Below are 24,569 nucleotides of genomic sequence, written 5' to 3' on the forward strand. Positions count from 1 at the left end.
TTCCGTCTGGGAGATAGGGCCTTGAGAATGTCGCCCACGGGGACCAGCTGCTCAACACCCCACAGAAAGCCTGGCATGCTGGGCCGGGGGTCTGTGAGACCGATGGGTCAGCTACCCTGAAAGCGGCAGTTACGGGGATGTCTCCTGAGCACCCCCACCCCGGGGCTCTGGGCATGCTTCTTCCCTGTGCCCTGAAGGCCCTTACCCACCTCCCTCCAACTACACACACTAGACCCACCACACCATTGATGCCTTAGTGCCGTCTGATTCACAGGCCCCGTTTGAATGCTGCCAGTCGTCCCAGTGATGTCCCTTATGACAGCAGGATCCAGTCCAAGGTTACGTGTAGAATGTCGTTGCCACAGTCCCTTCGTCTGTCCTTGACTTTCCCGGCTTCCCCCTCACACGTTAGAGGCCACTTGCGTAGAACGCCGCCCAGTTTGGGTTCACCTGATGCTCCCTCATGATTAGGTTGAGGTTCTGCATTTTTGGGCAAGACTATCAGGAAGTCACACTGTATTTTTCATATTACATTCTATCAGATGGTTCATAATTTTGATTTGTCCCGTTTCTGTGATGTTGACCTTGCTAGATTATCGCCGACTAACGTGACGTCGGCCAGTTTCCTCCGTGGATTACTCTTTCCCCTCTTCGTTGTTGTTGTTGTTTGTTAAAGACTTTTTGCTTATTCATTTGAGAGCGAGAGGGAGAGAGAGCAAGAGCATGAAGGGGGGGGCGGAGGGAGAAGCAGGTGTCCCGCTGAGCAGGAAGCCTCCCCGGGCCCCCAGGATCACAATCTGGGCCGAAGGCAGACGCTCAACTGACTGAGCCACCCAGGCCCCCACTCTCTTCCCTCTTTGTAATTAATATGTATTTATACATATTAATTACATACCTGTTGGAAGGTACTTTGAGGCTACGTGAATATCCTGTTCCTCATCGAACTTTAACCGGTTAGTTTTAGCCCTCACTGATCCTTCCTGGCTGAATTACTGATTCTCGCGACGGCTGCCAGATAGCGATTTTCTAGTTCAATCACTCCCTCTACGTTCACTGGCTGTCATTCTGCTCTAAGGAAAATTTTTCTCACTTCCCCATTTATTCATTCATTTATTTCTATCAATATGGACTCATGACTTCCTATTTAGTCAATGAATTATAATTTTGTTACTATCATTATTAATTATTATTACAATCTTTTATAGCATTTTTCTTCCCCACGGAACGTGGCTAGTCTGAGACAAGCGGGCAGTAGTGGGAGCAAGCTAGGCTTCTGCTTTGCTCGGCTGTTCTTCTGTCCTGTCTCCGTCATTCTTTGAGTGCGTTTTCCCTTTCTGGCACAACAAGTCATTCCTGTACTTTCTCTGCTCGAGCCCTGCCTGATACCAGCGCTTTCTCTTACTGGTATTAGAAACAGAGACATGGGCTCTAGGTGTGCTCATTGTTCTTGAGATGCCACTGCTTCCAGGCCCTTCCATGGTCACAGCTGGGAATATATGTATGTATGTATGTACGTACACATGTATGTGTGTATGTATGTACACATGTATGTGTGTATGTATGTGCATTTGTACAAATAACACACACATTTACAACTAGGTATTTCTGCATGTATTTATATATACTGAAAACCGTGAGTTCTTTTTTATTACAAGATTTATTTATTTGAAAGAGAAAGAGGGCACATGAGTGGGGGGAGGGGCAGAGGGAGAAAATCCCAAGCAGACTCTGCACTGAGCGTAGAGCCCGCTGCGGGGCTCTATCTCATGGTCCATGAGATCACAACCTGGGCCAAAACTGAGAGTCTGAGGCTCAGCCGACGGAGCCACCCAGGTGCCCCTGAAAACCACGAGCTCTTATTGTTACGTCCCATTTCAGTCTGGCACCGCAGAATTCAGGCCTGCTCACCCTGCAATGTGCTGACCCCGCTCCCCACCCTGCTTGAGGCTGATACCCCATGCCAGGCTGCTACTTTCCCCCTTGCCCCCGCTTCCCCTGGGCAGACACCCTCCTTGTCTCTGTACACTTCCAACACTCTGCTCCAGCCTTCCAGCAATCCCCACCCCTGCCCTGTCCCTGCAGACCCCCCCTCTCCACCCCCACCCCCCAACCCCCACCCGCCCCCACCCCCGGCTTTCCTACTGAATTATTCAGGCAGGAAGTCCGCAGTGGGGGCAGGCTGAGAGGAAGACAAAATGAACCAGTTACTTTGTTATCGATCGATCTTTTAATTCATTGTTTATAGTTTAGTTTTGCTTTGTGGTCCAATCTGAGAATCTTCTGCTTTCAATGCATGCATTTGTGCAGTTTTTATTTATTCATATGATAGGCGTGTTTGGTACTAATCTTAACTTCTTCACGCTGTCCTTCGATCTTACAATTGTTTATCGTTTATATTTTGCTATGTGATCTGTGTTTCTTTTTCTCTTTTATGTGTAGTTTTTCTGATAACATAGAAGATTCATAGTTTGTTTATGGTCCTATTGATTATCTTTATAACCATGGCTTCAAGTGATGGACTCAGTTCTGTAGTACGTGGAGTTGATTCCCTCTACTTGCAGTAATTAAAATAGCGTACTCTACTTTCCCCCTTCCTCTTGACCATCTGATTGTCATGGATTATGAATTATTATTACTTTTTCTAGTGATTTCCTTTATACTTTTGTCACTTGCTTTAGCAGGTTAAGCCTAGTTTTTGGTACTCCAGGTACAAAAGTTGCTCACGTCAGCTTATTTATACTAGGTCCTGCTTGCTGTTTTATCCGCATCATCCCCGCGCTGATCTTTGGTTCCATTCTCATAGTTCATAACACTTAGCTTCTGCCCTGTAATCATAATTCCTGCAACAACTTTGGCTTTTTTCTGAAATGGATTGAACACTCACAGCTAATCGTTTTACCTCATTTTCTGTTTATCTCCTGGCTGGCTAGAGTTTATGTCTAATAGTGTTTTTGAAAAGTGTTCACAGGAATGCAATTCCCTGAATTTGGCATGCTGGAAATATTCATCTGTTGCCTTTAGCCTGGTAAAGTAGTTTGGTTTAGTACAAAGTGTTTGGGTCTCACTTTTCTTCTCCCAGAGGACTTGAGGGATTTCTTCATTGTCTTTGGGTGGTGTAGTCTGGAGGCAACCTGAATACTTTTTCCCCCTCAGTAAATGTGTTGATAGTTTTGCCTGAATGCCCAATGACCCTTTCTCTATTTTTGAAGATGAGGAATTTTATTAGGCCAGTTCTCAGCATTGTTTTTTTGTTTTTCATTTCATTTAATTTATTTATTTGAGAGAAGAGAGAGAGAGAGAGAGAGAGTGAGGGAGAGCACCAGCAGGGGGTGGGTGCAAAGGGAGAAGGAGAAGCAGGCTCTGAGCGGGGAGCCCGATGTAGGGCTCAGTCCCAGGACCCCGAGATTATGACCTGAGCTGAAGGCAGATGCTTCACCGACTGAGCCACCCAGACGCCCCAGCATTGATCTTTTTTTTTTTACTCACTTTTTCCTTTCAACCTACAGATTAAAGTTTTCTATTTTTAATTTTAATTTTTAACTGTGGTTAAAACGGAAACTCTAGACCCACTAAACAGCCCCGGGTTTCCCCTCCCCCAGCCAGATTCCAGGTTTCTTCTATTTTTGAGGAGCGCTGTCTTCAGTTATGTTCTCCTTTCCTGTGTTCTCCTTTCCAGGAGCAGAAATGGTTGCAAACAAGGTGTTCTTGATTTTGCTCCTCTGAGCATATCGTGTCCCTCAGAGAAGCCCGTGAGCTGTCACCATGGGGCACACTGCGTCAGCATCCTCCCTCGATTTGGTTCCCGTTTCAGGGGACTTGGCGGAAGCTCTTCATAGAAAGTGTTATTTGGGCTTGTAAGTGCTTTCTATTTTCATCCAGAATGGAATTGACATATCTGTGCTTACTGTTTTTGTGGTAATCAATTCAATTGGTTTCAGAGACAAGAAATTGGTGGATATGTCTTGACTCCCCCTCTTTACATTTGGAATCCTGTTATAGGGGATTTCCCCCATTCATTTGTATATCATTTATTTCGAGTACAATCCCTGTGTGAACATTACACGTCCATAACCCAGGAAGCAGGAACACAACCACAAACCAGAAACAGTCTACTTTAATTAAACATTATTATTATTATTTTGTCATTTCATGAAATTTGGGGTGGGGAGGGAGGCAGGAAGCTGTGGCTAGCCTTCCCTCTGGACGCAGGTGTGTTTGTGCGGGAGGGGTTTGCTCCGGAGACCGCGCTCTGCCCACCCCCGCCTTCCACCCCGAGGAGCGGCGCGGGACTGGACCCGCCCCACCACTAGGGGGCGCTGTGTGCTTCCTTCGGCCGGGGCCCGGCTCCTCCCACCGCCGCGCGGTGACACATCCCAGCCGGGTTGATGCTCCCCTGCCGCAGTGTCTGCGGCGCGGCTCCCCTTCGCCAGGCTTCGTCGGGATCCCTGGGCCTCCAAAGGCACCTGCGTTTGGCTGCGCAGCGCTCGAAGTTGGCGGACCTGAGCGGTGCGCGGGTGCTGGACCGCGGTCGTCCCCGGAGCCTGGGGGTCCGCGGGCAGCTGGGAGAAGCGCCGTGTGCGGTACGGGCCTCAGCGCACGGTGCCTCCACGGATCCCCTTTCAGTACCAGACCACGTGTGGAGCAGCGCTTACCCACCGAGTATGAGCGATGCTGAGGTCGCCCCCCACGGACCTTCTTCCAGCTACCTGTCTGGCCAGGAGGCCGCGCGGGCCCCAAGCATGTTCCGAGAGCAGGGAGGAATAGTGTCAACCCCTGACGGTGGGGTTTTCTCTTTCTCCCAATGCAAGTGCCTGAGTAAGCCTTGACTGCCACAGCGACCACCTCCAAGAGGCATCGCTTCCAAGAGCGCCGTCTCGCATACACCATTGCGGCCCGGACTAGACGCGGGCCAGGCTGCCTCTCCCACTCGAGGCTCCTTCGTCTTGGCGCTCTTGCTTGCTTTCCATAACCGACCATTTATGCTGCTTGTGTTTTCTCTTCCAGCACTATAAATTCCCGCTCTGACGTTTTAAATTCACCAACGACCAGTGAGCCTAGGAAACCCTAGGTTCCCACCTTTGACCCCCATAAAAGCAGAACCCTGGCCTGTGTGCTCTTTCCTCCCCACGAGCAGCGAGGCTGCAGGCGTGCCCTGTCATTTCCAGGTCTTATAAGTAATAAATCTTTTTTTTCCCGCCTTCAAAGTTTCCTGATGGTTATTGCTGAAGGGCATCTTGCAATCATAATAAGAATTGGTTATTGATAGACTGAGACCAGCACACAACAAGAGTATGGAGAAATCAATTTCACAGGATGAGAATGGAGAGGCAGGTGAGAGTGGTGATTCATTCGATCTTCGGCTAATATTTATTTAGTGCCTGCTACATTCTGGAAACTGTTTTAGGCACTGGGGATACATCCGTGAAAAGAACAGAAACCCCTGCCTTCATGGTGCTTCCATTCTAGTGAAGAAAACAGACAAGTGAGCAAAGTCCATACTGTACTAGATGGTGAGAAATGCTACAAGGTGAGCAAGTTCACGAGCTCTGCGTTACAACATGGTGCCTGTAGTTGACAATACAGTGTCATGCGCTTAAAGACTTGATGAGAGGGTAATTGCCATGCTAAGATGCTAAGTGTTCTTAACACACACACACACACACACAGAGCAAGGGAAACAAGAAATCTTTTGGAGATGATAGTTATGTTTATTACCTTGACTGTGGGGGTGGTCTCGTGGGTATATGCGTGTGTCCAAACTTGCCAAAACGTATACATTGACTATGTGCCATTTCTTTGGGTATACTAAATATACCTCAAAAAAAAAAAAAAAGCTGAAAAAAAGAAATGCTAAGGACAAAAATAAAGTTGGGAATGTATGGGAGGAAAGTGGCAATTTTAGATGGGCTGGCCAGGAAAGGCCTCTCTGAAAAAGTGGTATTTGAATAAAGATTTGGAGTAAGTGAGATAGTGAGCCATGCGGATTATATGACAGATGTTAATATATAATTATTTAAGCCTTGAATAAAAAGTTCTAGATGCCAAACTCATTGTATGAGGTCAGCATTACCTTGATTCCAAAACCAGACAAAGACCTCACTAAAAGGGACAATTACAGGCCAATATCCCTGATGAACATGGATGCAAAAATCCTCAACAAGATACTAGCTAATTGAATCCAACAGTACATTAAAAGGATTATTCACCATGATCGAATGGGGTTCCTGGGCTGCAGGGGTGATTCAACATCCACAAATCAACCAGTGTGATACACCACATTAATAAAAGAAAGGACAAGAGCCATATGATGCTCTCAGTAGACGCCAAAAAAGCATTTGGCAAAATACAGCATCCTTTTTAGATTAAAACCCTCAGGAAAGTAGGGATAGAAGGAACATACTTCAACATCATAAAGGCCGTATACAAAAGACCCACAGTTACCATCATTCTCAATGGGGAAAAACTGAGAGCTTTTCCTCTAAGGTCAGGAACATGACGGGGACGTCCACTCTCACCACTGCTGTTCAGCATAGTGCTAGAAGTCCTAGCCTCAGCAGTCAGACAACAAAAAGAAATAAAAGGCATGCAAATGGGCAAGGAAGAAGTCAAACTTTCACTATTTGCAGATGGCATGGTACTCTATGTAGAAAGATTCCCAAAAATTGTTAGAACGGATAATGAACTCAGCAAACTCGTAGTATATAAAATCAACACACAGAAATCTGTTGCATTCCTGTACGCCAGTAATGAAGCAGCAGAAAGAGAAATCAAGGAATCAATCCCATTTACAACTGCACCACAAACCACAAGATACCTAGGAGTAAACCTAACCAAAGAGGTGAAAGATCTGTATGTTGAAAACTATAGAACACTTCATGAAAGAAATCGAAGAGAGCACAAAGAAATGGAAAAACATTCCCTGCTCATGGATTGGAAGAACAAATATTGTTAAAATGTCTGTTACCCAAAGCAATCTACACATTCAATGCAATCCCTATCAAAATAACATGAGCATTTACCACAGAGCTGGAACAAACATTCGTAGAATTTGTATGGGACGAGAAAAGACCCTGAATAGCCACAGGAATGTTGAAGAGGAAAAGCAAAGCTAGTGGCATCACAATTCCGGACTTCAAGCTCCCTTACAAAGCTGTAATCATCAGCACAGTGTGGTACTGGCACAAAAACAGACACATAGATCAATGGAAAGAATAGAGAACTCAGAAATGGATTCTCAACTCTATGGTCAACAAACCTTTGACAAAGTAGGAAAGAACGACCGATGGAAAAAAAGAAGTCTCTTCAACAAAACTGGACAGCCACATGCAGAAGAATGAAACTGGACCACTTTCTTACACCATATACAAAAATAAATTCAAAATGGATGCAAGACCTAAATGTAAGAAAGGAAACCATCTAAACCCTACAGGACAACACAGGCAGCAACCTCTCTGACCTCGATCTTAGCAACTTCTTATTAGACACGACTCCAGAGGCAAGGGAAACAAAAGCAGGAATGAACTATCAGGACTTCATCAAGAAAAAAGCTTCTGCATAGAGAAGGAAACAATCAACAAAACTAAAAGGCAACGTATGGAATTAGAGAAGATATTTACAAATGACAACGGATAAAGGGCTAGTGTCCAAAATCTATAAAGAACTTATCAAACTCAACACCCAAAGAACAAATAATCCAGTTAAGAAATAGGCAGAAAACATGAATAGATCCTTTTCCAGAGAAGACATCCAGATGGCCAACAGACATATGAAAAGATGCTCATCACTCATCATCAGGGAAACGCAAACCAAAACCACGATGAGATAGCACCCCACTCCTGTCAGAACGGCTAAAATTAACAACTCAGGAAGCAGCAGGTGTTGGCGAGGATGTGGTGAAAAGGGACCCCCTTTGCACTGTTGGTGGGAATGTAAACTGATGCAGCCACTCTGGAAAACAGTATGGAGGTTCCTCAAAAAATTAAAAATTGAACTACCCTGTGACCCAGGTAGTTTATCCAAAGGATACGAAAATGCTGGTTTGAAGGGGCACATGCACCCCAATGTTTATAGCAACACTGTCAACAATAGCCAGATGAGGGAGAGCCCAGATGTCCATCAACTGATGAATGGATGAAGAAGGTGTGGTGTATACACACAATGGAATATTACTGAGCCATCAAAAGGATGAAATCTTGCCATTTGCGATGACGTGGATGGAACTAGAGGGTATTATGCTAAGCGAAATAAGTCAGTCAGGGAAAGACAAATACCATATGATTTCACTCATGTGTGGAATTTAAGAAACGAAACAGAAGAACTAAGGGAACGGAAGGAAAACCATGAGAGAGGGAGGCAAACCATAAGAGACGCTTACCTATAGGAAACAAATTGAGGGCTGCTGGAGGGAAGGTGGGCGGGGGATGGGCTAAACGAGGGATGGGCCTCATTCGGAATGAGCACTGGGGATTGTATATGGGTGATGAATCCCTGGATTCTGATCCCAAAACCAGGGTTGCACTGTATGTTAAGTAACTTGAAATTACATTAAAAATCTATATATCTTGGGGCACCTGGCTGACTCAGTTGGCGGAGCTCGTGACTCTGATATTGCGGTTGTGAGTTTGAGCCCCATAGTGGGTGTAGAACCTACTTAAAAAAATACAATGCAATAAATTAAAATAAAAAAAATTCTAGAGGCCAGCTTTAAAATGTGTGAAGGGGTAATTGGTTTAAAAAAATTTTTTTAGAACAAACTAACAAACTATCAGAAAGAGAAATTAAGAAAACAATTCCATTTACAGCAGCCTCAAAAAGAATAAAAATACTTAGGGATAGATGTACCCAAGACAGTACGCGATTGGCACAGTGAAGCCTCGAGGGCGCGCATATCAATGTAATGGACACTATTCAGCCACAAGGAAAAAGGAAACCCTGCCGTTGGCATCAGTGTGGATAGAGCTTGAGGGCGTTATGCTAAGTGAAATAAAGTTAAACGGAGAAAGACAAATACTGTGTGAATTCACTTATGTGGGGTCTAGAAAAACCTGGACTCGTAGAAACAGAGAGTAGACTGGTGATTGCCAGAGGCTGGGAAGTGGGGGGAATGAGTGATGGGGTCAAAGGGTATGTACTTCTGGTTATAAGATGAAGCCTGTAGCCTGGCGAGAGGATGAGTTTGGGGAAGGGAGTGTGTGTTAGTTTCCTAGGGCTTCCCACAATAAAGTACAATGGATGATCTTGAATCGTGCTCTCTCTGAAACTGCTAGGGGAGAGTCCTTTCTTGCCTCTTCTGGCTTCCGGTGTTTGCTGGCAATCCTTGGCTCTGACTCCATTGTCACCTGGCCATCTACCCTTGTGTGGGACACATCATGTGTGATTCTGTGTCCAGATTTCTCTCTTCTTAGAAGGACAATAGTCTTACTGGATTAGGGGTCCGCCGTAGTCCAGTATGACTTCACCAGTTACCTCTGCAACGGTCCAGCTTCCAAGTAAGGTCCCCTTCTGAGGTGCCAGGGGTTAGGACTTCCACAAATGATTTTGGGGGACACACTTCAACACATAAAAGGGTGGCAGTCTACTTGAGTGTGAAGGGGCCTAGGTATCCACTGTTGATTGTGATCGGCACTTCAAGGGGGCTTGCTACCGGAGGGCCCCCTGTGCCTCGTGGGCAGCGTTCTCAGAAATGGGGGATGTGTGGTCGTGGAGGGACGAGGGAGGAGGGAGATGTGTTTCTTCATTCATTTAAAACAGGGTCTGGGTCGAATTCTCTCACCTCCAGGATAGAGGGAGTGGGTGTCATGTAGGACGGAGGAAGGACCGTTTAGAATCAAGGACTCTGGGAGCGCTAGAAAGCAGACCTGTCATGCGTCAGGCTCGGGAAGAGGGCTGGTGGGAGAGTGATTGCCCTGTCTTCCTCCGTAGTCATGAGTGTGCTTCCCCTGCTCACCTGTGTGCAGAGTGTGAAGTGTGGTCCCAGACTGCGATGGAGGGAAACAGGGGATACAGGATAATCACATGGACCGTTGTAATGGGTTCAACTCGCCTTTTTAGTGAAGTGCCAGCTGTCACGACAGTGGCTCATTATTTTACTGATCTGGTGTAACCAGCTGTTGCCATCCACTTTGGCCCAGGGTAGAAAGTGTGAATGGAAGGCAGGAGGGATGAATTTTTAATAAGGGCACCAGAAAATGGCTTTAATAGAATGACTCAGGCTTTGACTATTTTGGGGATGACAAATCCTGGTTCTTTGGAAGTTGACTTAATTTTTGGAAACGCTGAAATGTCACTGGACACTGTGTGTGAAGGATTAGACCAGAACTGGAGTGGCATTTGCGGTAGAACAAGGCCCAGCACGCGTGGCAATGGCTCAGTGTGAATTAAAGGGCTTGTTAGAGGCTGTGTCCTCAAGGCAGGCTGTGACTGGCTGAGGTTCTGGGTCAGGACACCCAGGGCCTCTTGGCCTTCTGGGTAGGGCTTTGCTCTCCATCTCCTCCAGGACCCACCCCACAGAGAACAGACACACGGTGAATTGGATGCTTCTGTTTAATTGTGCTGGGCTGCAAGCATGTTTAAGGCTCTGCGTCCAGGGACCCCGTTCTTTTCAACTTCTCAGACTCCAACTACATTGAGTTTTGCACGCAAGTTTTTCAGATTTTGTCCCACGTCAGCTCCACCTAGAAGAAAGCAGAGGCGAGAGTGAGGCTCATGGGGCCCAGGCACGAGCTCTACCCTGTCTGTCCCCCTCAACTCCATCTTCTGCTTTCCAACCTCACCCAGCCCCTGGAGGGCCTTGCACAGAAGTTGGAGGGATGGTGGGAGGTCAGATTCACCAAAGGCCGAGGCACCTGCCCCTTCCCCACCTGGGCAGGCTCTGTAGTGACGAGGCTGGGGCTTGGACCCCCAGGGCAATCTAGTACCAGGCGACCATGTGGTTTGAGTGTGGATGAGAAATTGGAGACATTTAAAGGCACAAATGGAGACATTTGAAGGAGGGAAGGTTCAAGGGGGAGGGGAGGGGCTGTGGTGATTCCCGGTCTCCTGTGTGGGGTGGAGTCGAGCGTTCCTGCCCTCCTCCTGCCCCTGGATGGTGGGTGCTGAGTGTTCCTGTTCCCACAAGGCTTTGCCTTGGGATGCACTCACCCTTATAAAGACGTTTTCCAAGCTGAACTCCTTTATGCACTGCTTTTTTTGCTTCTTCTAAGCCATGTCCTGCTACCAAGAAATCTTTGTTTGCCAGGGATTTTAATTTTGGAGCAGAAGAAATCACATGAGCAGAAAAGTCACGTCATTTTCAAGAGAACTCCCACCTTCCCCTCCCACCCCTCACCAGACCTTGTCCCTATACAAATTCCTAAAGTGAACAAGTGTTGCCGAGGGGCCCAGCCTCTTTCTTACAGGAAGGTGGGAGGGCAGGGAAAGAAACCATGCAGGAGCTAAAGCTACCATTGCAGAAGCTCCGTGTGGGGGTGCGGTGTGCACCCTCGTTTGGGCCTTTGTGCTCAGGTGAATGAATACGTCTGTTTCTCCCTGGGCTCGGCTCTGTGGGTGGAAGTGCCGTGGAGGCCTGTGGCCAGAGACTTCTCTGGGTTGTTAGCCGGCATAGAGACAGACTTACTCAGTGGGTTCAGCTCTTCTGTACTTGGGGCGGCACCATGTGGCTCCTGGGCTGGCTCTTGGGGAGAAGCAGGTTTTGCTGCAGATGTAGTCGCTTCCGGTTCAGCTACAATTGGTTGATTTTAGCAAAGTCACAGGGTTTGTTTATTTTTGGAACGAGCGGCAGGGCCCTGGGATGCCTGATATGTGCTGGGTGCCAGGGTATGGAAGTGGTAAGATTTCTACACACAAGTGCCTGTTACGGACTGAATGTTCTCCCCCTCCAAGTTCGTATATTGAAATCCTAACCCTCGATAGGACGGTTCTAGGAGGTGGCGCCTTTGAGGTAATCAGGTCATGGGGGTGGCGCTCTCATGAGTGGGGTTAGTGCCCTTATAAAAGAAACTCCACGGCTCTTTCTGCCATGTGAGGATTTAATGAAAAGTTAGCAGTCTGTAACCTGGAAGAGGGTCTTTACTAGAACACAGGCCTGCTGGCACCTTGGTCTTGGACTTCCAGCCTCCAGAACTGTGAGAAATAAATTTCTGTTTTTAAGCCATCCGGTCTCTGGTGATTTGTTGTACAGCCCAGATGGACAAAGATGGTGCCTCTTGGAAGGAGGGCAGGGGTGGGCACTTCTAATGGGTAGGGCTGGGGAGGGATTTGGGCTAAGGTATGGGGGGAATCAGAGAGCATGTCAGAGAGAAGCTGGGTCTTGAAGGCAGGATTTTGGCAGGGGCTATTCTAAAGGGGCTTCCTTGGGGGCAGGAAGTCAGTCAGCCAGAACTCAGGGCAAGGACTGTATGGGACAGGTGTGGGGAATGCAAACCAGTTCAATTTAGTGGGTGTGGGCGGTACGTGAAGGAGACATATGGAAAACAGGGTTGGAGATGATGACGAGGCTGGATGGTGGGCACCTTGCTAAGGAATTGGGAGGGTGCGGGTGAAGGAATTAATATGGGACATTTATGGGACATGGGACATTTCCCTTATCATTTAACCTCATCTTTTTCTCCCTTTCACTCACCACAAACCTTCCCCCCCTTCTTCCTACTGATTTTGCCCACCTGGGTTGTCCCATTTCATCCTTAGGCTTGTCCCACCCCAATCCATGCTTCTCCCATTATCACCAAGAGCAGGACACAGCCCCCGCCCCGCATTCCTCTCCCAGCCTCTACCCACATCCCCAGCGGTTAGCCTCTCCCCTTGAAGGCGGGGACAAGAGGGAGGGAAGGACTCACCGGCTGCAGCCCCCAGGGTGGGATCAGAGGAGGCACCTTCTGCAGTGGAAGAAAGAGGCGACAGTGAGGACCGAACCTGACCCCTGTGAACCCTCCCACCTCCCACTCCTTATCCTCAGCTCTCAGCAGAGTTTGTGGACACAGGGAGACACACTTCTGCCTCATCGGCAGATCTAGCCCCTCCTACAGTGGTTTGAAGCAGGTTCTCCTGGGAGAAGTGTAATATTCTCTGAGAACTGCCCTCCTCCCCATGGCCCCTGGCCTGTGAAGGTGCCCTGAGATCCCCGCTGGGGAACCCGCTGGGGTTGGAGGCACTTGGGCTCCTCTGTGGCAGAAGGGGACGGTGCACGGGCCATGGGCCATGCCTGAGCAATTTCTGGGGTTAGAACCCAGGCCTCATTCTCTTTATCCTTTCAACACGATGTTTAAGCTCTCTGCTAAGTGGAGGGGGCTTCAGTGCTGAGGAAGTGGAAAGACCCCGGCCTGACCCAGCTTCCATCCCAGTACATAATTCTCAAGTCACCGTGTGACGGCAAGTCCAGCTTGCTGGGATAAGGGGTCTAATTTTTCTTCCATGTTCACGGGAGGCTTTTTTGAAGAATTGATATCTAAACTCAGATTTGACAGATGAGAAAGCGTTGGGCAGGTGACATTCAGGGTTGGCTGGGGGAAGAGGACAGAGAGAGGAAAAAAGTTCCCGGCAGAGGGAAGAGCAGGAAGGAAGGTCCCAGTGTTCTTGGAGCAGCGGGGCTGTCCTTGTCTGAATAGTGCCTTTTTGGTTCTTCTCGGGAAGAGGCATCCTGAGAGACAAGGCCATTGGCAGGGCTCACTGCTTGGCAAAGTGGAGTGTGGGCTAGATTTTAGCCCCACTACTCCCGACCTGGCACCCTTGTGCTGGGGACAGCCTGCCTGGCTATATTCGGTGGTCCGGAAGCCCTGCAAGAAGGCAATGTGGTTAGAGCATAGTGGGTAAAGGATGGTGTGTGAGGGGATGAGCCAGGAGACCAGGCATGGCCGGGGGTTCCTGGCCCCCTGACCAGTGGGGTAAAGAGGCTGTGCGTGGAAACCTGGGGGCAGGAGTCATTTGCAGAGGCAGGAGGAGCCAGGACAGCCCTGGGAAAGAAAGAGAGGAATGAAGACTGGTGATAAGCCCGGGGCTGTCAGGGCTCTGGTGGCGTGCAGGGCAAGGGCCGTACTCACCAGCATTGACCAGGGCTCCAGCCAGAGCTGCCAGGAAGAGGAGAGCCGAGAATCTCATGCTGTGGGATGAGAAGTGAGTATAACCAGAGAATTCTCAGAGGGTCTGGGAATAGCGGTGCTGATACTGCTGGGCTCTTTTAAGGATACCAAGGGCCAATGGGAATCAAGTTTGGAGGGGTGTGACTTCCTTGCCCTCCTCCCCTTCTTCCCCAAACTGTCACTTGCTAAGTCAACAAGGGCAAGCTGGGGCTGGCTGACTCCTGGCATCCTGGCTGGGAGGTCCTTTCCTGACCGACTGCCAGCCATCCCTTTCCTTCCTCTTTTCTTTTTCATCCCACTCACCCTATGGTTTCAATCTCTGGGATCTCAGGGACCAGACGCAGAGCAGGTTTTGTTTGGGGAGATTCTGGAATGTGTCTGTTGAAGGTATTGGTAGGACTGGCATCTCCCCAGGAGGAGGTTGGGGGTTTGGAAGATCATGTTGTCTACCCCTTGCCTCGATCTGCGCAGGACTTGGTGCAGAGGCTTGAAGACTTCCCCACATTAAGCGGGTTTCCTTTCCCGGGAGGCCACGCTCAGGACATTTGGGGACTGAGTTCATGGCTCCTTTCTCCTGTTGAGGGGATGGCTTTGGAGGCATGAATGACTTCTCTAGAGTTGTCTTCTGCTCTTGAAGTTATTATCTATCCCCTAGGAGGAACCCCCCAAACTCCACACGGGCCCCTGTCAACCTCTATCTTCAGGTCCAAGCGATGGGAGCCCACATTTCTGAGAGGATCTTCTGGTTGCAGGACCATGGTGGTTCACTGAGGTTGGTTCTCCCTTCAAGTGGGGAGCTGATCCATGGTGTGAACAATCCAGAAAAGCAGATAATTCTCTTTGAATTGGGATTTCTTCCTTCCTTGAGCTGGGATTCAAGAGGCCAGGATCTTGAGTTCTGCCTTTCTCATATACATAGGGCAGTACAGTGTTATATACTGGAAGACTCTCGGATTTTCCTTTGTCTTCTAGGAGTTACAGCTCCTATGTAGAGGCCAGTGATGGAGATTGAGTAAGATAATACACGGCAAAGCATTTTTTAGAGACTACATTTCTATGCAGATGTGCGGGAGACTTGTAGTTTGCCGAGGGCTCATCTTTCTGGGTAGGTTTGGCTCAGGCAGGTACTAAATGCTGAGTGGAATGGGGTCAAGGAGAAACAGGAGCCAGTCAAGGGGCTGGTGAGGGACGCGTAGGGTCCTGGATACCAGTTTGTGATTCTCCATTTGCTTGGTGTTGGCTTTCAGCAGGCTCCAGGTGGTTCTGCAGGCTTTCCTGCCTCAAGGCTGCTCTGGAGATTGGCGTGGAAAGGGGATATCAGGAAGTTTATAACATGAAGGTGCTTGGGTGCCTGGGTTCAGAGCATTAGCCCCCTCATGAGATAAAGGAAGAGAAAACTGATACGGTGGGACATTACAGGCATGAGGAGTGGGTCCTTTCGGGCTATCCTTAACCCACGTTTCACCCATCCTTAACCTCCAGGTAAGATGACGGTCACATTCAGGCAGCTGATCTGCTCCAGACATGGCGCGTGGGAACTGGTTAAAGTAGCAGCTTGCCCACTACCTTCTTGTGTGATTTGATACTGAAGATTTATGTGGCTTCTAACGGTGGCCAGTAGATGAAGAAGTGGCATGCATTCAATTAAGGTAGGGATAGGACTTGACATTGACTGCCCACCTAAGGGTCGGGGCCTGGGGGCCTTGAAGATGGTGGAGGCCTTAACCTGAGGCGGAGACCTTGAGGGTCAGGAGAGAGTTTTGACCACATCAGTGCCCTGGGATGTGTGTGCATATGTGTGGTGTGTGTCTGCCTGTGTGTCTGTGTACATATGTGTGTATACGCATGTCTGTCTGTCTGTGTCTGTATGTCTGTATAGTGTGTGTACACTATAGTGGGAGAGGTTCTGACTCTAGATCCCAAATAATCGCCACGAGTACATAAAAAAACCCGACAGGAGCAAACCATGATATTTACACAAGTTTTTCTAAGAGGAAATTAGAACTTTGGCATCAACGCCAGAGCTGTCACAGAGAAGGGTCTTTCCAAATGTCACTGCTCAGCCCTTTTCCTCTCCTAATCCTCTCCTTGGCCTCATGAATTAAAGAGGCAGGTATTGACATAAATGGGGGTGAGATGGAAGGTAGGGACACTTGTTCTACAGAAAATTTTCAGTATGTTGTAACAGGGTCCAGGTGAACTGTTATCCCAAATGATAGGGCCTGGAAAAGAATTGGATATGGATATTAAAGAAAAGAGATATGCCTCATGTATCCGGGTGAAGAGCTGTCTTCTGTGATGTCTCGTCTCCTGGGGTATCTGACCTCCATGATAACTCTGTCAGCTGCCAATGTGTCTTTTCTCCTGTCCTGGTTATTCTCTATTCATCGTTCTTTGCTCCCCTCCCTGCCTCTGATTTATTCTCTGCCCATCTCTGCACTGGTCTGGAAGGGTGACCTTTGTGGGGTGCATCACCTGGGCTCCCTTGCCCTATAGCGTCTGGTTGAGTTTGGCCAATGGGAGATGCTGGTGGGAGGTCAGAATGGGAAGAGAGAGAGGTCGAGGCATTTGTTCCTCCTGTTCTTTCCCTGCCTTTGCAAGTGTGGCAGGTAGGTTCCTTGGTAGGTAGACTTCTAAGATGGGTCCCAGAGATCCCCACTTCTTGGTATTCATGCCCTTGTGTCATACTCTCTGCCCAAGCATGGGTTGGATCTAGTGATTTGCTTCTGACAAATAGAAAATGGCGAAAGTTATAGGACGTCAATTCTGAGATTAGGTTATAAAAGACCATGACTTTTGTCTTGCTTATACACACACACACTCTCTCTATCCCTCTCTGGGTCTTCTCAGCTTGCTCGCCCTGACGAAGTGAGCTGCCATGGCATGAGCTGCTTTGTAGAGAGGCCCACGTGGCAAGGAACTGAGGGCCATGGTAGCCTGCAGCCAGGGAGAAACAGAGGCCCTCAGTCCAACAGTCTATGAGAAACTGAATCCTACCAACAATCATGTCATTGAGTCTGGAAGTGGATCCTTCTGTAGTCAAATCTTGAGGTGACTGCAGTCTCGATGATACCTTCACTGTGCCTTGTCAGAGACTCTGAGCAGAGGACCCAGCTGAGCTACAGCTGGACTCCTGGTCCACAGCAACCGGGAGGTAAGAAGTGATGTTATTTGAAGCTGCTAGGTTTTGGAATAATTTGTTAGGAAGCCAAAGATAATTAATGCGACATGGAGTAGCAATGGCTGTCTTCCTCTAGGACAATAGCTTCTGTCTGGGGAAACTGTTTCCACAGCTTCATCTCCTAACCGGTGTCACGGAATGCCATTCCTGTCCCTGCTGCTTCAGTGCTAGGAATGGTAATGGCTTCCTGCTGTCGTGAGTACTTACTTGCACCTCTGTAAATACCTGTTTTTTTTTCATTAAAATGTCTCTTAAAAAGGCCCTTCTGAGCATGCCCTCTCTTTTCTGCCAGGACCCTGAGTGATACACCCCACCCTGTCTGACCCATGTTGAACGTCTTTTCCTTGTTCCCCTCCTCCTGTGTGGTAAACCCTGTCCTGGGGTTAGAGGTTAGCAGACACTCCAAAGGAGGAAGTGACACAGACTCTTGGGGTAGATAGCTCACATATTCAAGACACAGACATAGCTGTATTTAAAGGGTTATGTTACCCTGACGTTGGGGTTCACATGGCTCGTCTTCTCTGCCAAGCTCTTATGGGCTTGCCCAGCTGCCATACTCCCCTGATGCCCTTGGGTAATATCCATATCCAATGGGGGAGGTATGAAGACAAAGCCACAGAGGGGCATTTTTTTAAAGACTCTTGATCTGCTCATTTAACAAACCTACAGCCTGTAATATGTGCCAAGCAAGCACTGTTCTCAGAGCTTTAGAAATTTTAATCTCATTTAATCCTCAGAACAACCCAATGAGATAGGTACTATTCATACTTTCACTTTATATAATGAAACTAAGGCACAGGCAGGGTAAGGGGCTGGCCCAAGATCACACAGCTGGCATCAGGCACAGGTGGTTTCAAACCTGGGCTTTCTGTCTCCAGATTCTGGGCTATCAATCACAAGCCCAGGTTTGAATATCAAATTCCATTTTATATTAAACACTAGGCTTCTGTAACGTTAAGTTTCTCTAGTCTGAACTAATCAGTACCTGTATTAATCAGGATTCTCTGGGGGAAAACAGCTAATTGTGTGTGCATATGTATTTATTTATACATATAATTGGCTCACATGATTATGGAGGCTAGCAAGTCCAAAATCTGTAGTTCCTGTCTGAAGGCTGTCTGCTGGCAGAATTCCCTTTTACTCAGGGAAGGTCAGTCTTTTGTTTTAGTCAGGCCTTCGACTGATTACATGAGGCCCACCCATATTCTGAAGGACAATCTGCTTAACTCCAAGTCCACAGATGTAAATGTTAATCTCATCCAAACCTCCCTCACAGAACATCTGGAATAATATTTGACCATATATCCGGGCACCGTGGCCCAGTCAAGTTGACACATAAAACGAACCATTACAATATTCTTCAACATTTTGATTTTGGAAGGTTTAGCGGACATCAGGTAGGGCCTAGAGGGAAAAAAATACATGTCATGTGCAACTTCAGGAAGCTTTTTCCAGACCTTAATGTGAAGGACTCTTTTTGTCTTTTTTCTTTTCTGTTCCCGGTGAGCTCCAGAGAGCCCAGAGTAAGTCTGTAAAGAACAAAGAGCCAGCCCTGCTGTCTATGGTCTAAGCAACAATAATTCTCATGGCTCCCGTGTGATTCAGACACTTCACTTGGCAATGACCAGATAGGGACTTGGACAGAAAGGCCAGGGTTGAGGGTTCAAATTTCAGTGCCTACAGGAGTCGGGCAGGTAACGTAAACGAGCCAGGATCAGCCAGACAGACCAGATGTAGGGCAGGCGACAGTGCAATGCTAAATGATGTGTTTTCAGGGCTAGGGCGTCAGGAGGAAGTGGTAGCGCTGGGGCAAACTGGGGGGTGCCTATGCCTTCTAGAGTGGTCAGCTGCCCTCCCCTCGAGCTGCTTGTTGACATTCACCCTCTTCAAGAGAAATTGGGGTTCTGGATTTTCATGTGAGATGTCCTCATTTTATTTATTTCTTTTTCTTCTTCTTTACATTTTATGTAGTATTTTTACTTTTTTATTTTGAAATAACTTCAGACTTACAGGGAATTTGCAAAAAATTATAGTATAGAATCTTCACATACTCTTCCTAGGTCCACTGGGGACAGGAGTCCCCAAATGTTAACACTGAATCATGGTTGCTTTATCAATCTTTGTGTCTCTTTTTCTGTATTTTCCTGAACTTTTTGAGAATTGGAGCTGAATTGTTAGTCTAGACCCCTTCAGAACCAAGTGTTTAGTTCATGACTATTCCCATGATGGCAGATTCTGGTTCTTGTGGGCTAATTTTGTCTTTGGAAACAACAGTTAATTAACGAGCCAGGATTTGGTGGAGTTTTCTTTTTCTGCAAAAAGTGCTTCCAAATATGTCAAATCTCCCTTTTCCATGTTTTAGTGACACATTGAGCAGATTCTACGTTTTTTAGTGTCTTTTGGTTATTAAGGGTCCTTCCAGTTTAAAACTTTACCTCCTTTTTTTCCCCAGCAGACACTTAACTGGAGAGACATGAAAGGGGAAGGGGTCCAGTTCTGAATCTCAGGGAGGTGGGACAGGGCAGGCAGAGATCTTCTGAGATCTCTCAGATCCTGAGATCATGACCCGAGCCCAAACCAAGAGTTGGACATTCAACTGACTGAGTTACCCAGGCGCCCAAGAGTTGTTTTATTTGTCAGAGAACCCCAGCCCCCACTCCAGGCACTACAGGGACCCTCATGTGAGGTGGCTTTGCTGAGGGAACCGACTGCTCTCTCATGGGAAGGTTGGGAGGCCGATACACAGCAAATTTTACTATCCCAGCAATCCTGTGCGGGAGCAGGCATGCACCAACCTCTGTCCCCCCTCCCCACCCAAGGCTGGATCTAGAACATTCTTGATGGCTTTGGTGTCTTTTTGGCTGCTGATCCCTCACGGGCTGTTGCAAGAGATGCGGGGGTGAAAGGAACAAGAGCTCCCACCTCACGCCCACTGGTGGTGCTTACCCCTCCAGGCCTTGCTTTAGGGGACACTCACTCTTTCCCAGGCCTTTTCGTTTTTAGCATCTTTCAGGTCTTTTTCTACTGCCTCAAAAATGTTTCCTTCTTTTCAGGGACTTTTCCTGAGTGGATTATGATTCAGAGTGGAGAAAAGACAGGTTGCCTCATGGAAGAGAATGTTAGCTCTCGCCCCCCACCCCTCAGGTTTTCATCCCCTGAACCAACCTCCTAGTGTGGAGAGGTTTTGCTCAGGGGACTGGCTTCTCCCTCAGGGGAATATGGGTGGGCCACAACAGAGACTGCCACACGGAGCAAGATTGTCTGTGAGAGACTAGGGTGTGGGCACAGGTGTGGGGGGATGGAGCTCAGCCAGAAAGGAGAAGCTTGCCTCACAGAGCGGCGGGGAACTCTGAGGAACTCTTAGGCTCTAGCCAGAGTGGGGGCAGGGAGCAGGCTTCAGACTGCTGGGACTGGCCAGGTGAAGGGTTGGGGAGGTGTCCAGGGAAAGGGAGGTTGGGTGCAGGAAGTCCTCCTGTCCTCTCTGCCTCAGAATCCCTTCCTGTGGACTTGTGTTTGCTTTGGGGTGACAGAGCCAGCCTTGGAGATATGCGTTTGTGACTTAGCTTTGTAATTTATTAGCTCTGTGGCCTTGGGAGAGGTGGTCACTTGCCCCACTTCAATTGTTTTTCATTCGAAGACTGGAAATCATAGTCAGTACCCTGCAGATTTACTGAGGAATATTTATGTCAAGATGGGCCATCTCCCACCCCCTTCATTCCCACGTCCAAGTTGGGGAGCTGAGCATGACATGAAAACTTTGGTTTCTGGTCCTGTTGGTGACATCCCTGAGACATCTTCTCCACATGGAGTGGATCCTGTCCTTGCCTGTTTCCTGGGGTCATGGCGAAAGCACACTGAGGTTCATTTCCTGAGGTGCTTCCTCTGTGTTTGGCACTGCTGGCCCAGACAGACAAAGGTGGGTAGGTGGTGGTGTTGCCTTGAGGGACACACAGTGGGCAAGGGCCTCACTTGGCTTAGAGTGACAGTTGGCATAAGAGGGAGGAGACATCACACCCTGGAAGAGAAAGCATGTCCCTCCTAGTCCACAGGGTTGGGGGTGGAGTTCTCTTCCACCGTTTAGTAGCTGACTGACTTTGGGCGTGTCGCGTGGTCTCTGACTGTCCCAGCAGTGCAGAATCATCCGGGGCCCTTGTGAAGTTCGATAGGAAAAGCTCGGATGGGTAGACGGACGGGGAGAGGCTCCTCCCTGAGCTCCGGAGGTGCCCGCCTCACCTCCTCAGGCACCCCTTCTGTACAGCTCCCCCTGCTCTCTCCTGCTTGGTTCACTGTGATCCTCTCTTGGCTTTCTCTTTTCAACATACAGACATCTTAAAAATAAACAAAATGTATATGTTATCCCTTTCTAGCTTCTTTCCAACCCTTTTACAAGCCAAAAAACTACCTCACCATCCTTGTGTTACTTGACGTTCCTAACGCCCTGAATTGTTCCCACCACCAGCCCTGGGACAGAAACCGTCCTTGCCAAGGTGCTCAAATATAGTCCTCACTTGCCAGCCTGTGGGCTTGTGACACTGCTCACTCCTTCCCCTTGGCAATGCTGGGATGCTCTCTCTCTCTTTCTCCCCCTCCCTCCCACCCTCTCTTTTTGGGCCACCTTTCACCCCTCCCCCCTTGACACACCTTTCCTTGTCCCTTCACTGTTCTCGAGTGTTCTATTCTTAGCCCTTTCCTCCTTTCCTTACATACACTCTGAGTGACTCATTCTTGGAGTCACACTTACAACTCCCACCTCTTCATTGGAGCCCTGACCGGTCGCCTGAACGTGAATACCCAGCAGCTGGCAGGCAGTCACAGGAGGCAGCGACACCTGGCCAACAGAGCTCTGGACCCGGTGCTCTCACGGGCTCCCTGTGCTACCCCCTCTCTCTGCATCAGTCAGCCTGTCCCCGGGTTAACTGTGCAGGGCGAGGTCTCCCAAGCCAGACCTTGAGCTGTGTGGTGTGGGGGCCACGTTTAATTTGTCTGTGCGCCACCCCTAGCGTGAATCAAGATGCCTAACACAGTAAGAAGGCAGTATTTGTGGTTTTTTTCTTTCATGAAGTGAGAATAATGTGTGGAGCTACATGCCCTCGGAATCTGGGCTGAAGGCACGTGGAGCTCGTCGACCATGCTTAGATTAATCTCTTGGAAACCAGGAATTTCCCTTGTCTGCCGAGCGACCTGATGTACACTTTGCTGGAGTATCGGTGCGGTTTATTAAGTGAACGTAGCCTGATGGCTCCCTCTGTCTTGCAAGGTGGGCTGGTGCCTGTAGAGTAGAAATCTGCTGATTTAGGCCATTGAAACTTCTTTGAGTCTGGAAAGAGAGCTGGCGTGTTCTCAAAGGTGTGGAGAGTCTCTTTGGGGCTCCACGGTGAAGAGGGCTGGCCCCGGGCTCCGAATTCCTAAGTGGTCCCTGGTGGGACTCCCCAGGAAGGGCCCTGGGGACAGGTTAGGATATGGGGACTCTTTTGCTTGAGAGAGAATGGTGCTACTGTGTTCACCTGATGGCTTCCAGCAGGGTCTTCAGAAGGAAGGCCCAGTTCCTGTAGTTCAGGCTGGGAATAAAGTTGGGAGTCAGGGGGTAAGTCCAGCCTCATATCAAAGGTCGGGGGGTGGGAGGCCGTTGTGGGCAGGAGCGGGGAGAATTCAGAGGAAGGTCGGGGGGCGCCAGTCCTTCTGCAGATCCCGGGCACCGGCCTCAGAGAGTAAGTGTGACAGGGGTTCTTCCCTGTGGAGCCCATCGTCCAGGCTTGGTAATAAAGCTCCACCAAAGAGTTCAATATTAATATGGCCTATAGTGAGGAGTACCGAGAAGAGGAAGAAAAGGAAGGTCTAAAGTAGTGTAGGGCTGCTGGGGGGAGAGGGGTAGAAGTGTCAGCTGGGAAGCTCAGAGGCATTACGGGCAGGAGAATGAGGGGTAGGCGGTGCTACGCTCCCGGAGATCTGAGACCAGGAGCAGGGGAGGGGCAGAGATGGGAGGGGCTCAGGTGGCAGGAGAGCACACGTGTGTGTGTGTGTGTGTGTGTGTGTGTGTGGTGTGTATGGGTGCATATGTGTGGTGTGTGTGTGTGTGTGCGTGTGTGTGTATGGGTGCATATGTGTGGTGTGTGTGTGTGTGTGCGTGTGTGTGTATGGGTGCATATGTGTGGTGTGTGTGTGTGCGTGTGTGTGTATGGGTGCATATGTGTGGTGTGTGTGTGTGCGTGTGTGTGTATGGGTGCATATGTGTGGTGTATGTGTGTGTGGGCGTGTGGTGTGTGTGTTTGAGTGGAAGGTATGTGCAAGCTTACTTTCTTCCCAATTCAAAAGTCATCCTGACAGATCATTACACAGCCAACAGGAACAGTTAGTTCTTGGCTATTTGCACAAGCCTTTGCCAGGAGGAAATTAGCCTCGGGACGCTGGAATCAGCACCACTGCCCTGCCCCCTTGACTCCCTCCACTTTCTGGGCTTCAGGAATTACAGGGCGGGTACTCCCAGGAGTGGTGCTGAGGGGTCAGAGGTCTGCATTGTAAAGACTTTTTTTCATTAATTTAAAACAAGATGTTTTTCATGAATTTAAAACAGCTCTGTAACGACCCATGACCAAGCTGAGGCTTGGAGAGGGAAAGGGGCGAGTGGAGGGGGGTAGCAGGCACAGGGATGATGTGCTAAAGACGGCAAGTCCTCTTTCCCTGGATGTGGTTAAAGAAAAGTACAACCCGGGCCTCTGGGTTATTTGAGTGGGCGATTGTTCCTAGATGCCTGGTTAAACATCCTGTGGCTGCTGGGGTGCTGATCTGACCCTCCTCCTGTCCTGCGGGTTCCTTCCCACTCTCCCCACCTGGGTGCAGAGCCCGGTCCTCAGCAGTAGGCTGGGGGATGTGGAATACAGGGGGAGAGGTGACCTTTTCTTTAGGAGGGTGGGAATGATGTTCCCTGCATCCAGGACACGGACAGAGGGTGCCTTTACCCGGTCGTCTCACACTGACCACTCTGAGTGGCTTCACTGGTCTTTCTGGCAAGCACACGTGGCCACTGCAGTCACTAGTTTTTTCCCTGAGCTGGTAGAAGCTGACCAGTCACCTTGGTCAAGTGCACCACGTATGACTAGGAGGTAAACTGGCTGAATTTTACCCAAGCTTACCAACAAAATGTTCTCAGAGTCAGTGTCCCAGGCTTTGAATATCTCAAAGTGACACCATGTACTTCTGAAAAGTGAGCTAATATTTGGAAATGACCAACTACCCCTTGGAACCAAAGGTGAGAAAGAGGTGGGGAGAGGTTTGGGCTGAAACTCGATTTGGTTGCTTCATCGTAAGACTCCCTTGTT

General features: G+C 48.7%; 1 protein-coding gene across 3 annotated transcripts; it reads right to left on the reverse strand.

Moving 5' to 3' along the window:
• Nucleotides 1–10,528: 10,528 nt before the first annotated feature.
• On the reverse strand, nt 10,529–14,180 carry LACRT (lacritin). Of its 3 annotated transcripts, none has more exons than XM_008704702.2 (5): nt 14,034–14,180; nt 12,834–12,872; nt 11,615–11,719; nt 11,140–11,208; nt 10,529–10,673 (listed from the first exon to the last, which is right to left on the reverse strand). In XM_008704702.2, the coding sequence occupies exons 1-5, from the start codon at nt 14,089–14,091 to the stop codon at nt 10,609–10,611; spliced, it is 336 nt and encodes a 111-aa protein (XP_008702924.1). In that variant the 5' UTR covers nt 14,092–14,180; the 3' UTR covers nt 10,529–10,608. The 3 variants fall into 3 exon arrangements, with proteins under 3 accessions (XP_008702924.1, XP_040497866.1, XP_008702923.1); XM_040641932.1 differs by having other exon boundaries at nt 11,140–11,211; XM_008704701.2 differs by having other exon boundaries at nt 11,140–11,223.
• Nucleotides 14,181–24,569: the final 10,389 nt, after the last annotated feature.

Source organism: Ursus maritimus, unplaced genomic scaffold (genome assembly GCF_017311325.1).
Source record: "Ursus maritimus isolate PB19 unplaced genomic scaffold, ASM1731132v1 scaffold_26, whole genome shotgun sequence".
Lineage (NCBI taxonomy): Eukaryota > Metazoa > Chordata > Mammalia > Carnivora > Ursidae > Ursus > Ursus maritimus.

Coding starts and splice junctions, on each gene's coding strand:
- LACRT (XM_008704701.2), bottom strand. CDS start 14,091: ATGAGATTCTCGGCTCTCCTCTTCCTGGCAGCTCTGGCTGGAGCCCTG. Junction 11,720..12,833: donor CACCCTGGGGGCTGCAGCCG/GTGAGTCCTTCC, acceptor AACCAATTGTAG/CTGAACCGGAAGCGACTACA. Junction 11,224..11,614: donor AGAAGAGCTGAACCCACTGA/GTAAGTCTGTCT, acceptor TGGCAAACAAAG/ATTTCTTGGTAGCAGGACAT.